Source organism: Rhinolophus sinicus, chromosome 13, assembly GCF_057876585.1.
Source record: "Rhinolophus sinicus isolate RSI-liver-muscle chromosome 13, RSI-T2T, whole genome shotgun sequence".
Classification (NCBI taxonomy): domain Eukaryota; kingdom Metazoa; phylum Chordata; class Mammalia; order Chiroptera; family Rhinolophidae; genus Rhinolophus; species Rhinolophus sinicus.
In genome coordinates this window covers 49,770,488-49,791,216 of record NC_142513.1, presented here as the reverse complement: position 1 = coordinate 49,791,216, position 20,729 = coordinate 49,770,488, and the positions used below count along the sequence as shown (strand labels likewise).

Genomic DNA, 20,729 nt, shown 5'->3' with positions numbered 1-20,729 from the left:
CGGTCCCTTCATGCTGCCCTCTGGAAGACAGAGTTGGCACATTTGGTGCCGTTGATGCGTTTACCTTAGGTGTCATTGGAGCTCCATATTAGCAGACGCCTGTCACCTTGCTGGGTGCCCCTGAGTCCTTTTAGTCCTGTCGTCCTAGACGTCTGCTGGCCCCGGCACCTCCAGAGCAAGGCTCCTTCCTCAGGCTTCAGAATGCAACTTTAATGAAGGAAGGTCTTTTAGGAAATGAACTCTTCTCAAGTTGAAACACTGCTGATCAGTGCTGTTTAGATTTGCTAATTAACGCTGAGCTCATTACCCAGTGGCAGGTTACTGGCTGGCCAGCATTTGACCCTCTGGCCAGGGTCTCTCAGAGGAAGAATTACTGCTCCCCAGGGGGAGCAATGGGCTCAGAGCGGGGGTCACACACTTCTTAATACATATTCCTAAGTGCTTGCTTAGTAACTAAGGAAGGCTCCTCTTCACCGTGACTGGAACACAGCCCACCATTCAGCGTGTTACCACCGCAGGTACTGTAAGAAGGAAAGATGTTCTTTAATGCCAAGGGTAGGAATCCTCTCTCTCTCTCTCTCTTCTCTCTTTCTCTGTTTCTGTCTTTGTGTCTGTCTTTCTCCATGTCTCTCTCTTTGTCGTTCTCTTTATCTTTGTCCATCTGTGTCTCTTGTCTCTCTCTCTCTCTCTCTCTCTCTCTCTCTCTCTCCATCTCTCTCTCTCTGTTTCTCTTGACTTGCCCCTTTTGAGATCTCCCATGCCTCCTCCCCAACATTTTCTGTGTCTCATGCAAGAAAAAGTAAGTTATTCTTTAGTCATCTGTTTTATTTGCTCTTTCTCATCCATCCGGTGGCAATACGTCAGTTAATCACGATACACGGCCAGGGAGCATCGTTACCAAGATATTAAAAATTTATTGGTGCTAATCGTATGCAGCATGCAGCCTTTCTCGCAGCGCATATCCACACAGCTGTCACAGCAGGCTGGCCTTTCCAAGAGGTCACCGTTTTCCGAAAGGTAGCTAATTAAGCAGTTATTCAGCGGCGATAACCTCGTGGCCTTGCTCACTGGGGCCTCATGTCGGTGATTTTCTCCAGCGTGTCGCGTAAAGGAAAGGTTAACTACCACGGGGTTCTCCTCAGCTCAGCACATTTTCCTCTTGATCTGTAAATATCACACCAGTGTGACCAAACCTGCAGCACCAAAGGGTTGTAAATGCTCCACGTGTGCGTTCCCTGGTTTCAAGCACTAAAATGGAGATCACCAGCTAAGTAACAGTCTCCCGTCGCTATAAAAGCACATAGAGTGGTACCCTGGTGTGTGGGGTCCTTCTGCCTCCTATAGGCCTGGACTCCCACCTGTCCTGTGATGCAGGTGACTCTGGACATGTCACTGAAGCGCCGCCAGCCTCAGCGTCCTCGCCTAGGAAATGGGCCTCGGGGGAGACCTGGCGAGTGCTCAGTGAGGGGACCCATGCTGATCGTTAAATGTGGAGGGGATGTCATTCTGTTACTGGGACACTGCAGCAGGGGTCCGTGATGTCCTTCGTCGGCTGTAAAGTGCTGTAGGAAGGGCAGTGCTGTCACAGCCGCGGCCCTCCCAGCCCTGGTGGTTTTGTCGCTAAGTACTTGGCTTGCTTCTAACCTGTGGCTCGGAAGCAGAAATCACCACAATTCCTGCTGCGCGTCCTCCCGTCATGAGCACGGGCTGGGGAACAAGCAAAGCTCTGCTGTGCTTCTAAGGCCCTGGCTGTGCTGCTGACCTTCAGAACCGCGGGCAGGCGGGAGGGATGACCTTGGCGCCGGTGGGACCAGTGCATGGCGTTGAGCCCATCGCTGTGCTCTGAGAAGACTGTGCCCTGCTGTCCTCCCAGGGCCTCTGAAACCATGTGTCTGAGAGGGGGCTTTGGAAACGCGTGGTGGCCATGTGGAGGTCAGCACTGAGCACGGGCTCAGAGGCTGCGCGGGGCTGGTCACACAGCCTGCGTCCTCGGTTGTGTCCTGGTGGAACCCGGACCCGAGTTTTCATGGGGATGCCTGCGGAGCTGTTTTTAATTAAAATTTGTTTTCTTTTTTCCCCCAGTTTTATTGAGCTGTAATTGACTTTAGTTTTCTTCCTTCATTTCATTAGACTCTTTAATTAAAGAAGTAATATATGATCAGTGAGACAAGTAAAATATAGAGAGATGCAAAGAAGATGTCATTGGTCTGCCTTCTACCCCGTTCTCCTGAGGACACTTTGTAAGGAGTCCTTCCATTTCTTTCTTGGTTTCTTGGTACTTCTGTTAACATATGTAAATAGCCTACCTTCCTTCCCCTCCCTCCCGCCTCCCTCCATCTCTCCCTCTTTCCTTCCTTCTCCTCCCTCATTGATCCCTTCTTTTTCGCCAAAATAGTCTCGCACCACTCATATTACTCTGGATTTTATAACCCGGAACTCGATGGACGTGCCTCTAGGGCTACACAGAGCGATGTCTGAATACCTGCATTGCCCCGTGACACAGAGGTCATGGGTCACGTGGCCATTCTCTCCGTGTGGTGTTTGGATTCTAAGCGCTTATTCTAGCACTATGCAAACCAGTGAGGTGTGAGTGCAGAAAGATCCTTATTTCTGTTATAGCAAAATCCAGTGCTTTGGAAAGCCACAGTGGAAGAGGGTCACTAAATACATTGCTGTCAATTTAGACGTGGGAAAACAGCTGTGAGGAGTTGGGATTGAAAACCGACAAACGTCTAGGGGGTGTCTGAACACACGCTGCTTCACAAGGACCTCCCAGGTCTAGCTCCGCTCTAAGAGCAGAAATGGGAAGTTAGATGATGTCTTCCCAGTATTGTTCATGCAAGAAAGACCGCGGGGCACGCCAGACAGCAGACCAGGACTCAGCAGTCTTCACAGCCTGGCAAGAACCCATAATAGGAAAGAACCCAGCGTTCCTATCTTATTTCTGTTCGTCAGCATTTTGTGATAATTAACAGTTTTTGGAAGTCATAATGAATGCAACGTGTTACGCCTGCTGTCAGAATTTATAAAGCTGAATTACTCTAATGTGTTTGGAATTAGTGGCAAGGGGGCTATCTGATGGTAAAATTCAGATTATCGATATATTTTAATGGGGAAAGCTTTTACCTCCGAAGTGTCTGTAATCTCATATCTTTGGTTTCATTTCTTAAGTGTAATCCTATTTCTCCATTAAACCATTTTTCTCCCCACTTACTTTATGTCAGCCACTGTAGCCTAAGGGAGATTGTCTGCGATAACATGGTTCTCCATTAGGCGCTGGCTTGTTAACTTCATTTTTATTACTGTCACGCGTGTCCCCAACTCTAGTTGTATGCCTCGTAAAGTAGAATTCCTTCAAAAAGGGCAAATAGGTCTCTGTCTTTCATTGATGTGGTGACTGGGCTTTCCCATGGAGCTCGTAAGGTGTGCCGGCCGGTCGGGGGGGAGGTTACCCCAGCCCTTGGGAGCCCCAGCGTCAGGCACCTTCACCAGTATCTCCACCTCTCCAGCTCCCCACCGAGGCCGGCTCTCCTGGGCCCACGGTGACCTTCCTTCAGATCTGGGTTCAACAGAAATGCCTCTGGGTGGTAGCTGCTACGCGTCTGTCAGACTGGAACCAATGGATGTCTGACGGATCTAAAAAGCTAGTGACAGCAGGCAGTTACAAAAATGATGTACACACACCGTGAACATTTTATTTTGACTTTAAATATGCCAATGAGCATGTATCCACCAGTCTTTTGATTTGGGTCCGTGATATTTTCTTTGATTTTGGGTCCGTTTGGTGTACCGGGTTGTATTTCTTGTATAAACTGCATGGAAATTGCACCATCTGGAGTGAGACACGTGAAGGGATCTGAGCTCAGATCTCCCCTCGGTGTTTTATTCTTCTTCTCCACTCTATTACAGCCTTCTTGCCAAGACCTAACTTGGCAGCAGTTTCCACTTAGCTACTCTCTTTTATAGAGTCTTTCCAGAACATTCCACTTGGTTCTCATAGAACAAGCAAGTTTTCCTGTCTGCATTCCTATTTCATTATGATTTATAGTAGTAACTAAAACTGGCCTTAGCCAGTTTGGGGATGCACCACTGGCCCTGGGCAGGCATAGAGCTCACCAGGGGTGGTGTCAGGGTGAGCAGCGGGGTGTCCTGAGCAGGTATCACTCCAGGGTCTGGAGTGCAGAGGGAGGAGGGTTCCAGCTCATCGGGCAGGTTGGCGACGAGAGGTCAGTTAGGAAAACTTCGGTGGTAATAGTCCCACTAATTCCTACCCAGTCTCAGGAGGGCTGGAGGAAGAGGGTTTTCCCCTGCATTTCTTAGCCCTTATGAGAAACCTCGAAGGTGTGTGTGATCTATTCAGGCACCAGAATGTGGCAGAAATGCTGAGCGAGTTGGTGCTGAGTTCCCCAGTGAACCAGAGAGGGCAGCGCTGGTCGGGAGCTTGGGGCCGCGTGTGCACAGAGGCGAGAAGGGACAGCTCAGAACCCCAAGGTGTTCTGGGAGTGCCGGCCCCTTGTCTCCAGACCCCTGCCGGCCTGTCCCGCCCTCCTCCCCTCCAGGGCCCCTCTGTGCCCCGTGGCAGGAGATGAAGGCATAAGGAGTGAAAAGGGCTAATTCGTACCATACGGTCCTTTGAGCCCCACCCCCCAGCATCTTGGTCTGTGACCGCGAAGTGGTGTCCCTCACTGTGGCCCTGTAAGGCCCGGGTGGGATCAGGGAAGGGGACTGAGACTCAGAGGGGTCAGTAATGTGCCCACTGTCTGGTGGGCTCTCAGGGGTCAGGCCGGGCCTTGAGATAGGGCCCCTGACCTCCTCACACTCCTCAGACCCCAGACTCTTCTGATGGAACCAAATTCTAGGGGCTCTGTTAAGTGGGCCTTGGGAAGCTGGCCAGGCAGCCCTAGTTCTCATCAGCCCCACCCCCTGGTTCCAGAGGCGCCTGGGAGGACAGTGCACAGCTAAGCTGGGCATTGCCCTCTCCAGAGCAGGCACGTGAGAAGGGGCTTCTCTCCAGCAGGGTGTGAACCCCACGCTCCTCTTGTGGATGACACGTGGGGCAATGATGCCTCTCGCGGCAGGTGTGTGAACACCGCTCACCGGGCACAGCTGTGTCTCTGTCACCACAGGGCTCAAGACAGTCTGTCACAGATGGCCCAGGGCAAGCAGAATCCCTGGGAAACAAGCCAATTCAGGCCTGTTTTCTAGCCATGACGCCCAAATGCCAGCTCAGCCTTTCCTCCAGGATAAATGTGTAGACGTGAGGCTGGGTGCATGCAGTGTGGCGGGTCCTGGCGGGGAGGTTGCCAGGAGAGGGAGGTGGGCATCCAGGAAGGAGGGAGCAACCTGTGTTTGGTACTTGGGGTTGGTTCAAAGAGTAGGGTGTGAGGAAGAAGTATTTTGACACTGGATGGTTAGTGGGTAAGGAAGCTGGGAAATAAATGGGATTCAGGGAGCAGAGTTCTTGTAGAAGTTTTCAGCAGAGTGGCCTCATCGGATTGGTTTAAAAGTATTATAGCTCTGCCAGCAGAGTGGAGACTGAACTCAAGAGGAAGAAGACCGAGGCAGAGTCACCACGTTAGATGCCCCCCAAGGAGGAGATGAGCAGGGAGGTTCAAATACTGAGCCCCTGCTGTGCCCGCAGCACCAGGCTGCGCCCAGGAAATACAGAGGTGAAGCCCCGATATCCAGTCAAGGCCCAAGGAGGGAAAGAACTCGCCCTTGGGATTTCAACACAGTTAATACGGGAGCTGGTTACCCAGCTGTGGAAGGTTCCCTGGTGTGGCTCTGAGGTCACACACAGCTGAACAACCTGGGAAGCACCTACCACGCCTTAGGGGAAAGGTGGGGAAGGAGCAGGTGACAGCAGCTCCCTCTAGCGCCCCCTGCTGGCAGAACCTAACAGGAAGCCAACTGCAAGGGCCTCAGGGAAATGCGGTTTGCACGCTTCCAGCGCTGCCATCTCAGAGTACAGTGTGGAGCTGATGACCTTGGGCTTCCAGACAGACCCTGCCTCATGGAATAGATCCTGATTTTTTCATGTATTTTCTTTTGTGGGGTGGTGGGGGAGGGTCTGGCATGACTTGCGGGCTTCCCACTACACAGGCTGAGGAGCCAGGGTAAAAGGCTGTTTGAAACGCACTGAGTCTGAGATACTTCCACAAAGATGGGGCCCACACCACTGGAAAGGCGACCTGGAGTTTAGAGCAGAGGCGGAGCCCGTCGCTTACACTTAACCTTTAAAAAGCCCCAGGTGTGAGCCGGCCTGGTGGCTCAGGCGGTTAGAGCTCCGTGCTCCTAACTCCGAAGGCTGCCGGTTAGATTCCCACATGGGCCAGGGGGCTCTCAACCACAAGGTTGCCAGATCAACTCCTGGAGTCCCGCAAGGGATGGTGGGCAGTGCCCCCTGTGACTAAGATTGAACATGGCACCTTGAGCTGAGCTGCCTCCCAGATGGCTCAGTTGGTTGGAGTGCGTCCTCTCAACCACAAGGTTGCCGGTTCGACTCCCGCAAGGGATGGTTGGCAGCGACCCCTGCAACTATCAACGGCAACTGGACCTGGAGCTAAGCTGCGCCCTCCACAACTAAGACTGAAAGGACAACAAATTGACTTGGAAAGAAGCCTGGAAGTACACACTGTTCCCCATATTAAAAAAAAAAAAAAAATGCCCCTGGTGTGTGGCACCACTCACTAAACCCGCCAGTAGGAGGTCCTGGAGCCCCTTGCCTCCCGTGGAAATGCTCGTTCCCCCCATTCCTGGGGGGATCGTACCTTTAATAGGATCCACTTTTGTGTTTCGTGCTTGATGTCATTGATTTCTCTAACTTCTGATTAGAGACTAATTCAAAATATTTCCGTTAGATGTCAAGATCATTTGGCCTCATCCTACCACCCAGCTTTGTGCGGGAAGCATCAGGGCTACCAGCTTTCCAGGTGGAGGGCGGCAGGCACACCTTCACCAGCTCGTAGCTCTGAGTCACCTCTGTTTCAGACAAACAGAGCCACGGGTCAGACCAGCTGGAGAGGCACGGAGCGTGCTCCGTGAGTGAAGACCCACAGGAGCCCTTTTTAGTCTGATGTGTTACATGTTTAGACATGGCTGCCATTCCTGCTCCATTAGTCTAGAGCATGCTAATGTCATATAGTAATAATCCTCTTGGACCGTATTCACAGTCGTGAGCTCATCCACACTTGTGCATAAACGTTCTACCATCCCAGCCTCTGTCAGCTCCAGACCACCAGGCTCACTGCTGCCGGGAGGCACTCCCCAGCTCCAGCACCCTCGCTGGCTCCTAATTCCCCAGGGCCTTCAGAATCAGGAATTCACTTCCAGAGCCTTACCTAAATCTGCTGTTCTTAAACACATCTTTCACTAGCTCACTAGTTCCCGTTGGGCCTGGAACGCATTCCTGCAAGCCCAGCTATTGAAATCCTGCCAATCTTTCAGGCCGATTCAAACACCAGCTTCTTCATTAACCCTCTGTAAACCCCAGGTGCCTGCACAGTGCTCGCAGAAGCCTGGGGTTTACAAAGGGTTAATGAGGAAGCTGTGTCCTAATGGCTGTACCCTTGCTTGGCCATACACGGTTGACTCGGGGTTCTTGTCTCACCCTCCCCTCACCCCCTGTGCAGTGGGAGGTCCCAGGTAGCACTGGGCCTTTTCACACCTGTAGGCTCTCACAGTGAGGTGTTGACTGGAACTGGAGCAATGTCTCAGGCTTCACGTCACAGGTCACCTCTGGGGAGCAGTGACCAAAGGGTGGGAAGAGAAGCAGTTATTGGTCGTTCCTTTCGATGGGAAGAAATGGAAAACTAGGCAGAAGACAGCATGCATTTTGTTCAAGTGATTTCATCTCAAGTTGCTCAAGCAGCCTCTCGGTTTTGAGGTTAGCCCCACGGAATGTTCTGGAGCTCATGGAGGATTCTCCTCCTTCAGAGCAGTGTTGTGTAAAGTGTGTGAATTCCCTAAAACTGCAAAATACAGATACTGTGGGCCTAGGATGAAATATTTGAAAAATGTTTCAGTGTGACGGGGGTTAACAGTTTAACGGAGTTTTCGGTGCAGGCCTTCTCAGGGCCTTGAACGCACACGTGCACGTCACCGGACTCCAAGGAGGGAGAACAATAGGTGGCACCTCCCAGACTTAATTCACTCCAAGAATGTGGGAGTCGATGGAGAGGAGCATGTGGAGGGTCTGGTGTTTTCTCATGAACACACTTCAGGAGGAGAGAGACCCCTGGACATCAGGCACCCTCTTGACCCCAGGCTTTGTGTAGCATAATCAGAAGGTACAGATTTAGTGTGGGGTAGAACGAAAGACCTCCCAGGCTGTGTTTTTCCTCAGAAAAGAGGCATTCTGAGTAACAGTGTAGGAACAAAGCGTAATGAGGCTTCCGAGCCCAGGCATTCCTCAAGGAGCCATTGTTTTAAAATGTGTGTTTAGCATCAAGGCTTGATGGTTTCAATTACATAAGTTCCAAACGGATCATTAAAGCTTATGCGTAATTAACTTAATTAGACACAAGCCACACAAGGTGTCCCAAATAACTCTGAATCTCTGTTTTCCAGTTCCTTCCACACAGGGCGCACTCTGCCAGCCCTGCCTGTGTGACACCCCACGGCACCGTCCTCCACCAGACCCTGGATTTCGATGAGTTCGTACCCCCTCTGCCCCCTCCACCCTATTACCCTCCTGAGTACACCTGTACGCCCACAGCCGATGCCCACAGGTGGGTGTTTCCGTTGGTGCCGCCAGAACTGGTGCTGACACCAGGGAGATAGGAAGTGGCCGTGGGGAGGTGGAAGTGACAGAGGCCATGCTTGTTTTCAGAGGGGACATTGAGCAGAGGAGAGCAAGCTAGGAAAGCATGTTTGATCAGAGAGCAGAGAATGCCCCGTGAAAGGAGAAGTCGCCTGGAGATAGAAGTTTCTATGGTATCTTCACAGGGTCACAAAAAAGAAAACCCAGGCAGACAGTAGCAGCTCTCATGAAGCACAGAACTGCTATTGAATTATAGCCATTAATATAACATGTAAATTTTAATTGAAGATTGAATTGGCTGGATGATTAATTTTAATGGACTGGGCCATAGAGTTCATTGAAAATGTCGCTATCTTTCCAGAAAGAAAAAAAAAAAAAAAAGGTAAAACTGCCTAGCGAATTAGGCTTGTGTTTCATGAACAGGATGAGACTTGAGTGAGGGGAAACCCTGACAAGCACCTCTGATTGCTTGGAGAGAAGTGGCCATCCCTCGGGCTCCAGCCCGGGGAGTGACGGTATGGTGGCTCTGCCTTTGCAGGGGCCTCACCCTGGACTTTGCGCCCTGTCCCTTCAGCACTTTGTATGACACGCGCATCAACAGCCCCGGACTGTTCTATCCTGCCGAGCTGCCCCCACCCTACGAGGCCGTGGTGGGCCCGACCTCAGCCAGCCAGGTGAGACTAGCCCGGCAAACCTGTGGGAGGTCGGTCTCATTAGCCCTGTGGTGGAGAGGGCACGAGGGGCTCCGAGAGCAGAAGTGCCAGAAGGTCCAGCCAGGCCTGGGGACCCAGCCCAGTATTTGCTTTTCCCCCTTGGCTCCCTTAGCTGAGTCTGAGCTTCACGCTGCCCAGTGTGTCTGTGGCTGGCACAGGTTCTAACTGGGGGGCTCAGGCCAGGGACCAAGTCCCCAGGGGACTCTGGCCTATCCTGACTACATGTCACTGTCACCTGGAGAGGTGAGAAAGCAGGTCTGGATCCCTGGTCCTGCTCAAGGCCTGGGGGGTACAGACGGGAGGTGCCTGAGCCACCCGGTGTGTCTCGTGGGACTGGACAGGTCCTCGGGGTATGTTGGTGAGGCCTCAATTTCTCACCTGTACAGTGGGGTTCACAGCAGTACCACGCACATGGAGGGGGTGGGGGGTTTGTAATGGCCCCAGCAAGGACTCTGCACGTAGTAGGGTCTGATTCAGCAAAAGTCACTTGCCCCTTTTTGGGTACCGTCATCGTGGGCATCGCTGAGTGTCAAAGGGCACCATCAGAGAGGACATGTGAAGGCCCGGGAAGGTCACACAACACCCAGTGGCCCTCGGGGCAGCCACAGGGATGGGGGCAGCGGGGTCATGTGCAGGGTGCTGAGAACAGGACCAGTTCTGGGCCCTGAGCGCCAGGCAGAGGGGGGTGGGCAAACCACAATGGGCGCGCCCAGGGCCACGAGCTGTGCGTCCCACATGCCCACACTGCACACCTTCGGGCTGGTCTCCCCCCCGCCCCCCCCCCCCCCCCCGCGCCCTCGGGACCTGCGCTTGCACCCGAGTCACCGCTAGGAGGCGGTGCAGGCCTGGCCCGGCCTTCCCTGTCGCCCCTTTGAGATCAAGGGCCCCGCGTGGCCAGCAGGGCAGACGGCAGCATCTGTCCTTTCTCCAGCCCCCCGCTAGGAGGTCCCAGACCTCAGGAGCCCCTGTGGGTGGAGGAAGAGTTGACCTGTCAGCTGTGGGGACTCAGGCTCAACAAGCCTCTGGAGACAATCGCGTCTGCAGGCAGGATTTCCATGCAAGGCGTCTTAGCCCCAGAACTTCCTCAGACAAAGGGAGATTCGGGGAACTTGGCCTACTTGCCTCAACTTTTGAATTACGTAATTGGTCAGAGGAGTGTTACCTGAGAATACATAAAAGCGGGCCTGTGAGTGTCCCACGTTGAGTTATGCGTGGGGCCTCACCTTCAACAGCCCTGTCACCCCGTCTCCTGGCGGAGCTATGAGAGGAGCCTTTGGTGCTCGACCCAAATTTCAACTTAAATTCTGTGCCACAACTGTTTTTCTTCTCCACCCTTCTCCACTGATTTTGTATTTAATCGAAAATGCTCTGTGAACAGAACAGCTGTTTCCGCCCCCACGGCTTTCTGTGGCGAGGGGGCTTGGGGCATCAGGGAAGGCCAAATTCAGATTAATCCCTCGACGCTCTGCTTGTGACAGGTGATAGATGTGCTCCCGGGAGCTGTCTCCTCTCGAAACCACGTTTGACTGGGAGCCAGAAGGAAGCAGGGACGCTCCTGCCAAAAATGAAACAAATCCAATTTCCTTCTGACCTTGTCCCACGGTGGATTTTATTTGTCTTGTTTTATTTATATTTCTTTATTACCAGAAGCTTTCTTTCAGGTAGCAGGTCTCGAAGTCGCCACCCACCCCTGCAAAAAAGAGTCAGCCAGAAGGTCAGATACAGGGAGAGTTCTAGAAGGAAGCAAACCTTTAGGGCATTGTTCAGTTTTTTTGTTGTTGTTGTTTTTCTTTTTTCTTTTTTGTGATTTAGCAGAGGATTCTTGACAGATTTCCACAATTGGTTATTGGCATATAGTGATTGCAGTGAAAGGGAAGCGAGTGTGCGTGCGGTATGATATACATAGGTGGGACCATTTAGGCAGACCCCCTGAAGTCCCTCGCAGTCCCCTTAGCATTGAGGAAACCCAGCCCAGCTAGCCCAGCCAGGCTGCGTGAAAGGAGAGAGGAAGACAGACCCTTAGCGATCTGATGAGAGGCGAGGAGGGAGGCTGAAATGTAGTGTCCTGAGCTGGCGTGGGACCAAGCTGCAGGGACCCACGTCACCTTCCCCGGCCTCTCCCAGAGCTCATTGGCAAGCGAGTCCCCAAAGTGATTCTGCAGTAGCAGCAGGATTCAGAAATTGGGGGTTTTGAGCCAACAGAGGGGCTCCTGTAGACGGTATTGATGACACGCAGGTATGTGGCCTGGGTGGAGCCATCGTGCCCCAAGGTGGCCAAGGGACCCATGAGCTCGCCACGTGTGGAACGGACCGGCTGGAGAGCAGATGTGCCCTGCCTGGCGGGGGTGGGGGGGGTGGCTGGTCTTTCCCCTCTGCCTGAGGCCTGTGGGCAGAGGGCGCCCACGAGAGAAGCAAGCTACAGAAGTACCGTCACTGTGGGACAGGATGCTGGCCGCACGGCCGCCCACTCCACCTGCCTGGACGACGTCCGACAGTCACAGCCTCATGCAACCCAGCACCCCCGGGTGAACTTGGCCCTGAGGCAGGCAGGGAGGGTGGCCGTGGAAGCAAGCTCCTGATTCCATCTGCAAAAGGCCAGCTCTGGGGGACGTGGGAGTCCACGGAGGCCAAGCCTGCGTGTGAAATGCCCACCCCGGGTCCCAGCTGGGCCGGCCCGGAGCATTCCAGCTCTCGGGACTGTGAGCCCCCGCGGCCTTATTCTTCCTGGCACAGAAGCAGGGAGGAGAATGGAGGAGAGGAGAGGGTACAAGTGCGGGCAGGGGCTGTCCTACCCCACGGTCACTCTGGAGGACCTGTGTGGCCTTCGTCGGTCCCAAACAATGCTCTGACTTGGAAGGCAAGTGGGCTCAGGGAGGCGCTCTGACTACGGCAGGTCAGAGAGCGGCCTTTGCCATGGTGTCCTCACTGCACCCTCAGCGTAGGGGACAGCGGAGGGGATGTAGGAACGTCGCCCTCGGCGTGTCCCCCTCCAAGGTGAGCTGTCACTCAGCCCTGACGTCTGGAGGCTGCTGTGACATCCCTCCTGACTGCACGTGACCGAGTCCCCCGATGGCCCACTCAGTGCCTTCTGTTTCCTGTGTAGCTTACAAGTATAGACCAGCAGGTGACCGACACCAGCTCCCGGGACCCAGACGGCTCTGCTGGCTTCAGCACACAAGGTAATCTCACCCCTTCAGCATCCAAAATAATAACCTGTGTTTCCAAAGGAGGTCCCTCCTCCTCCTCCTGTTTCCTTCCCTCCTCCCCCTCCCCCTCCCTCCACTTCTTACCCTGTAATGGCTGCAGCCTTTCCTCTTAAGTACCATGTAAGTTCTCTACATCCCACTGGTGAAAGATCTTTAAACTTTACTCTGTGGAATTTTGTTTTTTTAACATACCTAGGTGAACTTCACACACACACACACACACACACACACACACAATTAGGTTTGAGCACCATTTTCCATGTTTGTTGTCCAGTAGTAAGTCTGTTTTTGGTCCGTGTGTTACTCCTGCAGTGTGTTTTTGTTTTTGTAGATTTATAAGAAAAAACTTTTGTGAAATGGACATGTGACATGATGTGTAGTGACACTTGGAGTATTTCTTGCAGGTGTGTGTCTCCCCGTGTGTGTGTTCTTCCCGTTAATGATGCCTTTGACGTCCACTGTTGTGGTGGTGGTTGCTGTTGTCCAATTTACCAGGCTTTTCCTTTGTGGTTTCTGTCAGGCTGACAAGGTCGTTCTCCCCGCCGAGGCTGCACATTTAGTCTCATCTGTGTTGTTCTCCTGTTCTCAGGGCATTTTAGAAAAGAAAAGGACTGACCGTCCTGAAGAATATTTTGTGTGTGTGGGATGTGTATGTGGGGTCTGCTTCTCTGTTTCTTCGAAGGACGGCCGATTGTCCCGACACGTGTACGGAGGGGACCCGGGCAGACATGGCTGGGGAGAAGGGGGCTGCCTCCAGCCAGCTCCAGGCCCCAGGGACCCCACGGCTGTGGACTGGGGGTGGCTTGGGTGGCCATGAGGACTAAGTGGGGGTCCCCTAGAAAGCTCTTGGCACCGAGCAGGCTCACAGCTGTGGGTGCACCTTGAGCGTCTACAAACAGGGAGGCCTCCCAGGGGTTCCTGGTCAGGATCCAGGAAAGGATGGAAGGAGCAGACCCCAAAGCCCGCCTCCCCTGGGAGACTTTGGGCAGCTGTGATTGTAACAGTGTCCCCAGGGGGTCCACTCACCTGCCACATGTACCCCAGCAGGGGGCGGGTTGAGTGATGAGCCTCATGGGAGGCAGCTCTGGGGTCCTTAATGTGCCTGCAGGTCCCCTGGGGGGTCTTGTTAGAACACATTGGATCCATCTGCCTCCCCGGGCACCACCTTTGGAGAGTAGGGGGCGAGAGCCGGCTGCCTGGCACAGGTAGAGAGCAGCGTTCACACACTCGGGGCATCAGAGACCCTGGGGGGGGGGGTGGCTTGGTCAAGTCCCGATGGCCGGGCCACCCTCAGTTTCTGATTCAGTGGGTCTGGGTGGGGCTCAGAATCTGTGCTTCGGGCACATTTCCAGGTGCTGCTGGGTGAGGCTGGTGTCTCCTGGGTGGCGTCTGCACTCTAGGTGTAGGGCTGGCATGGCCGGTTCTCAGGCCACCAGGACCGTCCCCCAGAGCCTCACCTTTCTGTGCTTGGTCCCTCTGGTCAAGCGTCCTGTGACCCCCACCGTCCGGTACTTCAGACCTTGGGAAAGATGGCCCCGGCTGGGGCTGTGTCTGGTTTCTGATTTGTAGTCTTTTGTTCAGTGCGCAGCCCCCTACCCCCCCACCCCACTGCTCTCAGAACGCTTCTCGGGAGACTGTCTGGGGCGCCAGCCTTTCTACCCCACGGCGCCCTTGTTGACCTGCTCAGTGTTCCCACGCCCCTAAGGTTACAGGGTTTGTCTAGGTTTGGGGTTTGAAGGGTGGGTGGCCCGCGCCCCTGGGAGAGCTCCAGGAGGCCACCTTTCACCCTCTGCTCCGACGGCCATGTGGGCAGGCGCTGTGCCTGTACTGGGGTGGCCCTGTGGCCACCTGGTGCCAGCCCTGATGCCATGTCCCTTTCCTTGCAGTGCCAGCTGACAGCGAGAGCCTCCCAGCGTGCGAGGGTGACACCACGCCAGGCCCAAACCCCCTGCCCCCTGATGGCCCCACAGGTGCCCAGCCGCCAGCCTCGCGCCCCAGCCTCACATCCCCCAGGGGCCACAGCCGGAGCACGCGGGCACGGCCGGGTCAGGGGCGTGTGGCTCGCTCCACCAGCGACCCCACCTCGTGTTCCAGGGCAGCAGGTATGGCTGGCCCGGCCTGTTTGTGTCCCCTGCATGTGTCACTCTGTTCTGGAGACTTCGGTCTCAGTGACCCACAGGAATGGAAGCCAGGCCACAGGATCCCTGCCCAGGGGGCCCATTGAGAGTGTGGTCTGATATCCTAGGCCCTAAAGGGAGTGGACAGCTTGAGGCCCCAGCTGGGCCCCCACCAGACTTGCTGCTCTGGCCCGGGAGTGGGGAGGGGAGGTTTGGGGTGACGAGAGCCCAGAAAGGGCCTACGGTCAGGCTCTGCCTAGCCGTCAGCCTTGGTGGCTCCCCTCAGCATTAGCCTGGGCGAAATGCCACCTACAAGCCGGGTAGGCAGCGTGTCCTCCTGCTGGAGCGGCCCCCCACCTTCCCCCCCCCGCCCCCGGCACACACAGTGGGTTTGAACAGCGCCTCATGAGCCGCTGGCAGTGCTCAGTGTGTGGCCGGGACTTGCGTCGGAACCCCCCCTGTGACTCAGAGTGGCCGTCCTCCCTGGGCTGCAGGACCAGAGGCCTTTGCACCGAGGCCCAGGAGTTTGCACCAGCGCCCCGGGGGCATGTGCACCCTGAAGTTGGAGAACCCACCCTTCCTGGGTTGCTGTTTTTGGAGGGAGGACGGCAGTGCTTGTGCCCGTGACCCACGATGGGCCTTCGGGCTGCAGTGCCATCACAAGTGGAAGCGAAGCAACCCTGCGGAGACCCCGTGGGCACCTAGACCAGCCTTACCTCAGGGGTCCTGACCAGCTGGACCCCAAATAGACGAGCTTCCGCCAGGGCCCCAGGCGGGTCGTGTCCCTGGAAGGAACTGGCAGCACACGGAGTCGTTGCCTGGTGGTGCCCCGCTGCTGCAAGGAAGCGCCTGCAGGCTCCTCGGCCAGCACCCATGTCTCTGCACCCCGCAACCCCACATTCAAGGAGGCTCCGTCTGAATCTCCCGAAGACGCCCCTCCATGGCCATGTTCCAGGCTCAGACATGCCCTCCGCCCTGTTGGAGCGAACATGGGTCCACGTCCACACCTTGAGGGTTGGGGAAGCTCCCGGCACTGGGAGGGGCCACGCTGGGCCCCTGATGGTTGTCAGTGAAATCATGCTCTGCTGACCACGGCATTTCAGGGGTAGAGAGAAGCAGTGGTTTGCTTACAAGCTGTCAATGCCTGTCTGCACCCTGCCACCCCACACTGTTGCCTCACGGACAGTTACTGTCCTGCTCGCGAAGGCCTGTGCCCCCTGAGTTCCCCAGAGACCTCCAGATGTGGACGGGTATCCAGCGAGGGCACCAGGTTTGTCTGTGGCCCTGCCGTGCTGTGCGGGGGTGGGCTGGGGACAAGCCAGGCCCCAGGGACGCCGCCATCTGCGCGTGCTGGGTGCCAGCTGCAGGTTGCCGCTTCTTTGGGTGCACAGTTGTGCTACGCTCAGGACATCTCCTCCGCTTGTCTGGCGTCTCAGATATGTTTCTTAGCTGGGGAGCGTTACTGTGGTGTGCTCAGGAATTCCGTTCTTCCTTTCACGTGGTAACTGAATTCTCTTTGTGGTTAAGGTCACGCTTCTCCACACGCCCCCTCCTGTAGCCAGGACCTTGAAGCAGGACTGTCTCAGGCTGCTCTGGGGACAGGTAAGACACTTCTTTTCTAAAACACGTGGACACCTGCTGTGAAACAGGGATGGGGTGTGACTAGTGGTCCCGGCTGCCTGGGGTCTAAATCCAGCTCCTACCGTGTCACCCAGCACGTGGACTCGCCATTCCAGGCTTTGGAAGATGGTCTTCCTCCCCTTCTTGTTGGGTGGAATATAGTCGAGGCCACAGCTCGCTCACACTGTGTGGCAGCGTGTTTCACTGTATTTGTGAGATGCTGTTTTGAGGGGCAACTGACCCCACATGTGAGGTTTTTAGTTTCTCCTGCTCAATTGCCGGGCCTGCTGGCAACACCCCAGACCACTCAGAGCATGTGACTTTGTGTGACAACACGTAGACGGGGCAGGTCGGGCGTTACCTGGTTTTTGCTGAGTCAGTCACTGCTGGCTTCCTGAAGCTGGCTTTCTCCGTTTCACCCTCAGACTGGTGTTTGTTCTCTGGGCCATCCAGGGTACCCATGGGCCAGGGGGCAGGGCCCTGGGCACTCTGAGCTCTGCTGCCCATCATGCTGGCTGCCGTCTGCTCCTGCCATGGTGGCAGGGGCTCCCATTGTCCCTCTGCCACCCTCAGCTCTGGTCTCCAGACAGACTCATGTCTAGATGCCGTCAGACCCACAAGGGCAGGCTGAGAAGGGCCAGCCCATCTGTGAGCTGGAAGATTCTAACAGACAGGGAAGGGAAGGGGGCCTGCCCTGCACGGCCCTTCTCTCCTGGGTCTCCTTGCATTTTGCCCTCCCGTCTGTGGTCCTTCAGCCATCCTCACTCGGAGCTAAGAGGGGCCAGGCCACCCCAGGATGAGGGGACACAGAAAGCGGCCACGCCCGGGGCATCAGCCCAGGACACGAGCCCCAGCAGAAAGCCTGTGCCAAGCACACTTACGTGTCTTTCTAAAGAATGTCTTTGACATCTGCCTCCTGTTTGGTTTTGCTTCAGGTTGTTTTCAAATTTGATCCTTTCCCTTGATTTGTAGTTTCCCGGTCTCTCTCTGTCACGTCTGCCTCTGCTCGTGCGCACCAGTTCTCACCGCCCAGGGACCCAGATACCTGGAAAGTCAGCCAACGGTTAGAGCCGGAGGCTGCACAGACGGTCCCCAAAGAGCGGCCACGCCCTGTGGTGGACAGCAAGGCGTATGCGGACACCAGGGTTTTGGCGGCTAAGTTTTTGGAACACTCGCACGGTGCCCTCGCTCCGGAGGCACGGCACGTGGCGGGTGCCATCCACTCGGCGGTCACGTCCCAGGAGCGCCAGGCGGAGGAGGCCATCGTCAGCGCCGGCGCTCGGGACCAGGTGTGACATGGACACGGACGGGCTGGTGCAGAGCCTCCCGCTGCGGGGAAAGGCCTCGGCGGGGGGTGGGGAACAGGCCGGCGCTCCTGGGCCCGCTCTGACGGGGATCCAGTCAGCGGGTTTCTTGGGGTGACACTTCTACCTGGTCCAGTAATACAGAAAAGGTCTCTCGTGTCCGTCGTGAACTCTGTGGTTTTGTCAGGCATGTAGCACCTTGAACTAACCAGCGATACGGGACTATAGTGACAGGTGACTGTCATGTCACTGAAGGCACCACGTAGCTTCAAAATTAAGGCCATCAAAACCAGGATTCTCCCCACCCCCGATTTGGTTTAGTGTTAAGTGGGCAGAGGTGACATTCAGTCAAGAGGCCATTTTCTCTCATGGTGTGTGTCACTCAGGCATCAAGCTCTTACCATATGCTGAGTTTAAAGAAAACTCATAATTATTGTACGATGGCAGCCCAGGCCCAGCTTCGGGCCCACCTAATACCGAGGGTACCAAAAAAAAGTACACATTTTAAGAAAGGAAAAAACTGCACTCAATTGTGATACTCAATATATACCGACAAGAAAAGATGAATACAAGTCACATGTATACATTTTTTGGCCCCCCAGGTAGACACAAGACAGGACCCTGTGGCCCAGGAAGCAGACAGGTGTGGCAGGGGCTTTGCGGCACCCCCACCAGCTTGTCCCCGGCTTCCCCTCAGCACCCCCTCTGTGAGTGTCCCCCTTTCTTTGTGTCTGGCTCGCTCTGCTGTCACTTGAACTGGTTCATGTGGGGAGCGGACACTTGTTGCTGTTATTCAATCCAGAACAACAAGCAGTTGTGACAAACCCTTTGGGGGTCTTGCCCGTGTCTGCCCCCCAGGAGTGGCCTGGACAGGTGGAGGTCTGAGGGAAGAGGCCTGTGTCCCTGGGACACATGCAGCTCCTGAGAAAGCGGGTCTCTGATGACCCAGAGCAGCCAGGTGGCAGCAGCCACATCTGCGTCGGGGGACACGGGGTGTAAAGCATTTCTTTCCGTGAAACACCTGCTGAGCGGGGCACACAGGACGCAGGCCTGGCGTCCGCGAGGTGGCAGCGTGGCCGCACTTGCCATCAGTGGCCATGGAGCAGTCTGTCCTCCGGAACTTGCTGCCACCATGGGGTTGCCTGTGCCTGAGCCGTAGTCCCCAGACTGTCACTCTGGCTGGTGGCCCTTGCCTCGGACAGGGCAGCCCAGAGCTCACAGGTCTCAACCAAGATCCCACGGCCTGGCATGGAGAGCTCGGGGAGGCCCAGACAGGCCCAGGTGTCCGGACCCCACTGTAGCCGGTGTGTGTGGCCGGAGGGGGTGTCCAACATAGGTGCCCGAGCGCTTCTGGAGCCCCCAGGAGCCCAGGTGGGGGGAAGGAAGCCGGCAGTGACGGTCAGCTGGCCTCCCTCGTGTCACTGTCCCACAGTGAGAGCTGGAGAAAGAACAATCACGCCTTCTGATGACAGCCAGGACTGTCCCTGGAGACACATCAGAGGTGAACGTATGAGCACTTTATTCAGACTCTAAAACGGGAGATCTGTTCTCTTTTCTCAAGTGAGGGCTGTGGAAGCCCCAGAGCTAATCCCGTTTTCAGGAAGGTAGCTGAGGACGTTCCAGGGGGCCTCCCCAGAGACCTGCCAGCAAGCGTCAGTCAGTGGCGCTGGATCAGGTCAGTTTGTCTCCAAGCTGGGAACCACAGGGGTTTCATCTTCTTGGGGGAGGGGCCTGTGTTCGGGCAGGGGGCACACAGCAGTGTCACTGGGCCACCTGGCCCTCGAGTGGGCTGTCTGCAGCTGTCAAATCTGGCTGGTGAGGCCTGCCCCTTACCCTCCCCACCCCCACCTCTGGGGTGCACGACCACTGGCAATCGGAGTGGTGCTGTGTCCTTTGCATCCCCTTTCTGCAGCTTGACAGTATCTTTCCTGCCATCTGAGCCCCCTCCCCTCTCCCCTCCGCTGCCACCCACGGTCCCAGACCTTCTCAAGTTCTGTGCCCTGCCCACACCCTCTCAAGCTCAGTTTTGTATTTGCTCTCATGGCAACTCTGTCTTGCGGATGAGGAAACTGTACCCAATTTTATACAGCTGGGCTAGAACCTTCTGCCCACCTGCTTAGGGCCCCGGGGTGGCCCACAGGGGCACTAGCAGGCCGCAGCCTTCTGGGAAAGGTCCTGGGAAGAGAGGGGTGGTGGTTAGAGCCACTGGGAATGGGCCAGGGACCCCAATCGCCAGCTCTGGTACCCTCAACCCTGCTGTGCTCAGTGGCATCCAGGAAGCAGGAGCCCCAGCAGCAAGCACCCGGAGCCCAAGACCACATGGGAGCAGGGCCACGGGCACGGCGGGTTCCTCCCCCTCACAGGTGCACCCTCACCACCCGCCCCACCAGGAGCCTCTGAGGCTGCTCCTTAAGTATCTGAAATGGGACCCCTTCTCCCGAGCTTGGCTCTGTTCTCCCCGGGCAGGTCGCCACAGGACCCCCACCTGCAGGGACCCCCACCTGCACAGGCCGGGGTCCTGGTGCTCTCCCTGCCCTCTCCCCATGACCCTAACATGGGGCCAGAGTTGTGTGGACGCTGCCATTTGACCCCAGCCTGGAGACCAGGAGCATGCTGAGGTGGGCGAGCTCTGGACCCCAACTCTGTGGCAGGCTGGGGAGGTGGGGGGGACTCATCCTTCAAGTGACGCACGTCTCCTGCAGCTGGTGACAATGATGCACATCGAATGCCTGTAACAGACCATGTAACAGAAAGCTTATTTCCGATGGGTGTTCTGTTTTGCCCCTCAGCCGTACTGATTCACAGATGCTGCTATTACGGCGGAATTTATAGGAAATTGTTTTCAAGCCACAGGAGACCTGTTTGTACCACTTGAAGGTTGTATTTATTTAATGTACCTCAAGGTGTTTTCATAATGAGCAGTGTTTTAATAAAAACTATTTCTGGCCTCTGTGTCCCCGAGGTCTAATTGGGACAGACAGCAGTGGAGAGCTTGTGTGCACTGCCGG

General features: G+C 55.6%; 1 protein-coding gene across 3 annotated transcripts in view; it reads left to right on the top strand.

Moving 5' to 3' along the window:
- Positions 1–20,682, top strand: part of ENTREP2 (endosomal transmembrane epsin interactor 2) — a 260,590-nt gene extending 239,908 nt beyond the window's left edge. For all 3 annotated transcript variants that reach the window (XM_074317911.2, XM_074317912.2, XM_074317910.2), the window contains 6 exons: positions 8,569–8,729; positions 9,300–9,435; positions 12,578–12,653; positions 14,567–14,782; positions 16,325–16,399; positions 17,390–20,682. In XM_074317911.2, coding sequence (XP_074174012.2) covers positions 8,569–8,729; positions 9,300–9,435; positions 12,578–12,653; positions 14,567–14,782; positions 16,325–16,399; positions 17,390–17,712 — 987 coding nt within the window. In that variant the 3' untranslated portion in view covers positions 17,713–20,682. The remainder of the gene's footprint in view (positions 1–8,568; positions 8,730–9,299; positions 9,436–12,577; positions 12,654–14,566; positions 14,783–16,324; positions 16,400–17,389) is intronic.
- Positions 20,683–20,729: the final 47 nt, after the last annotated feature.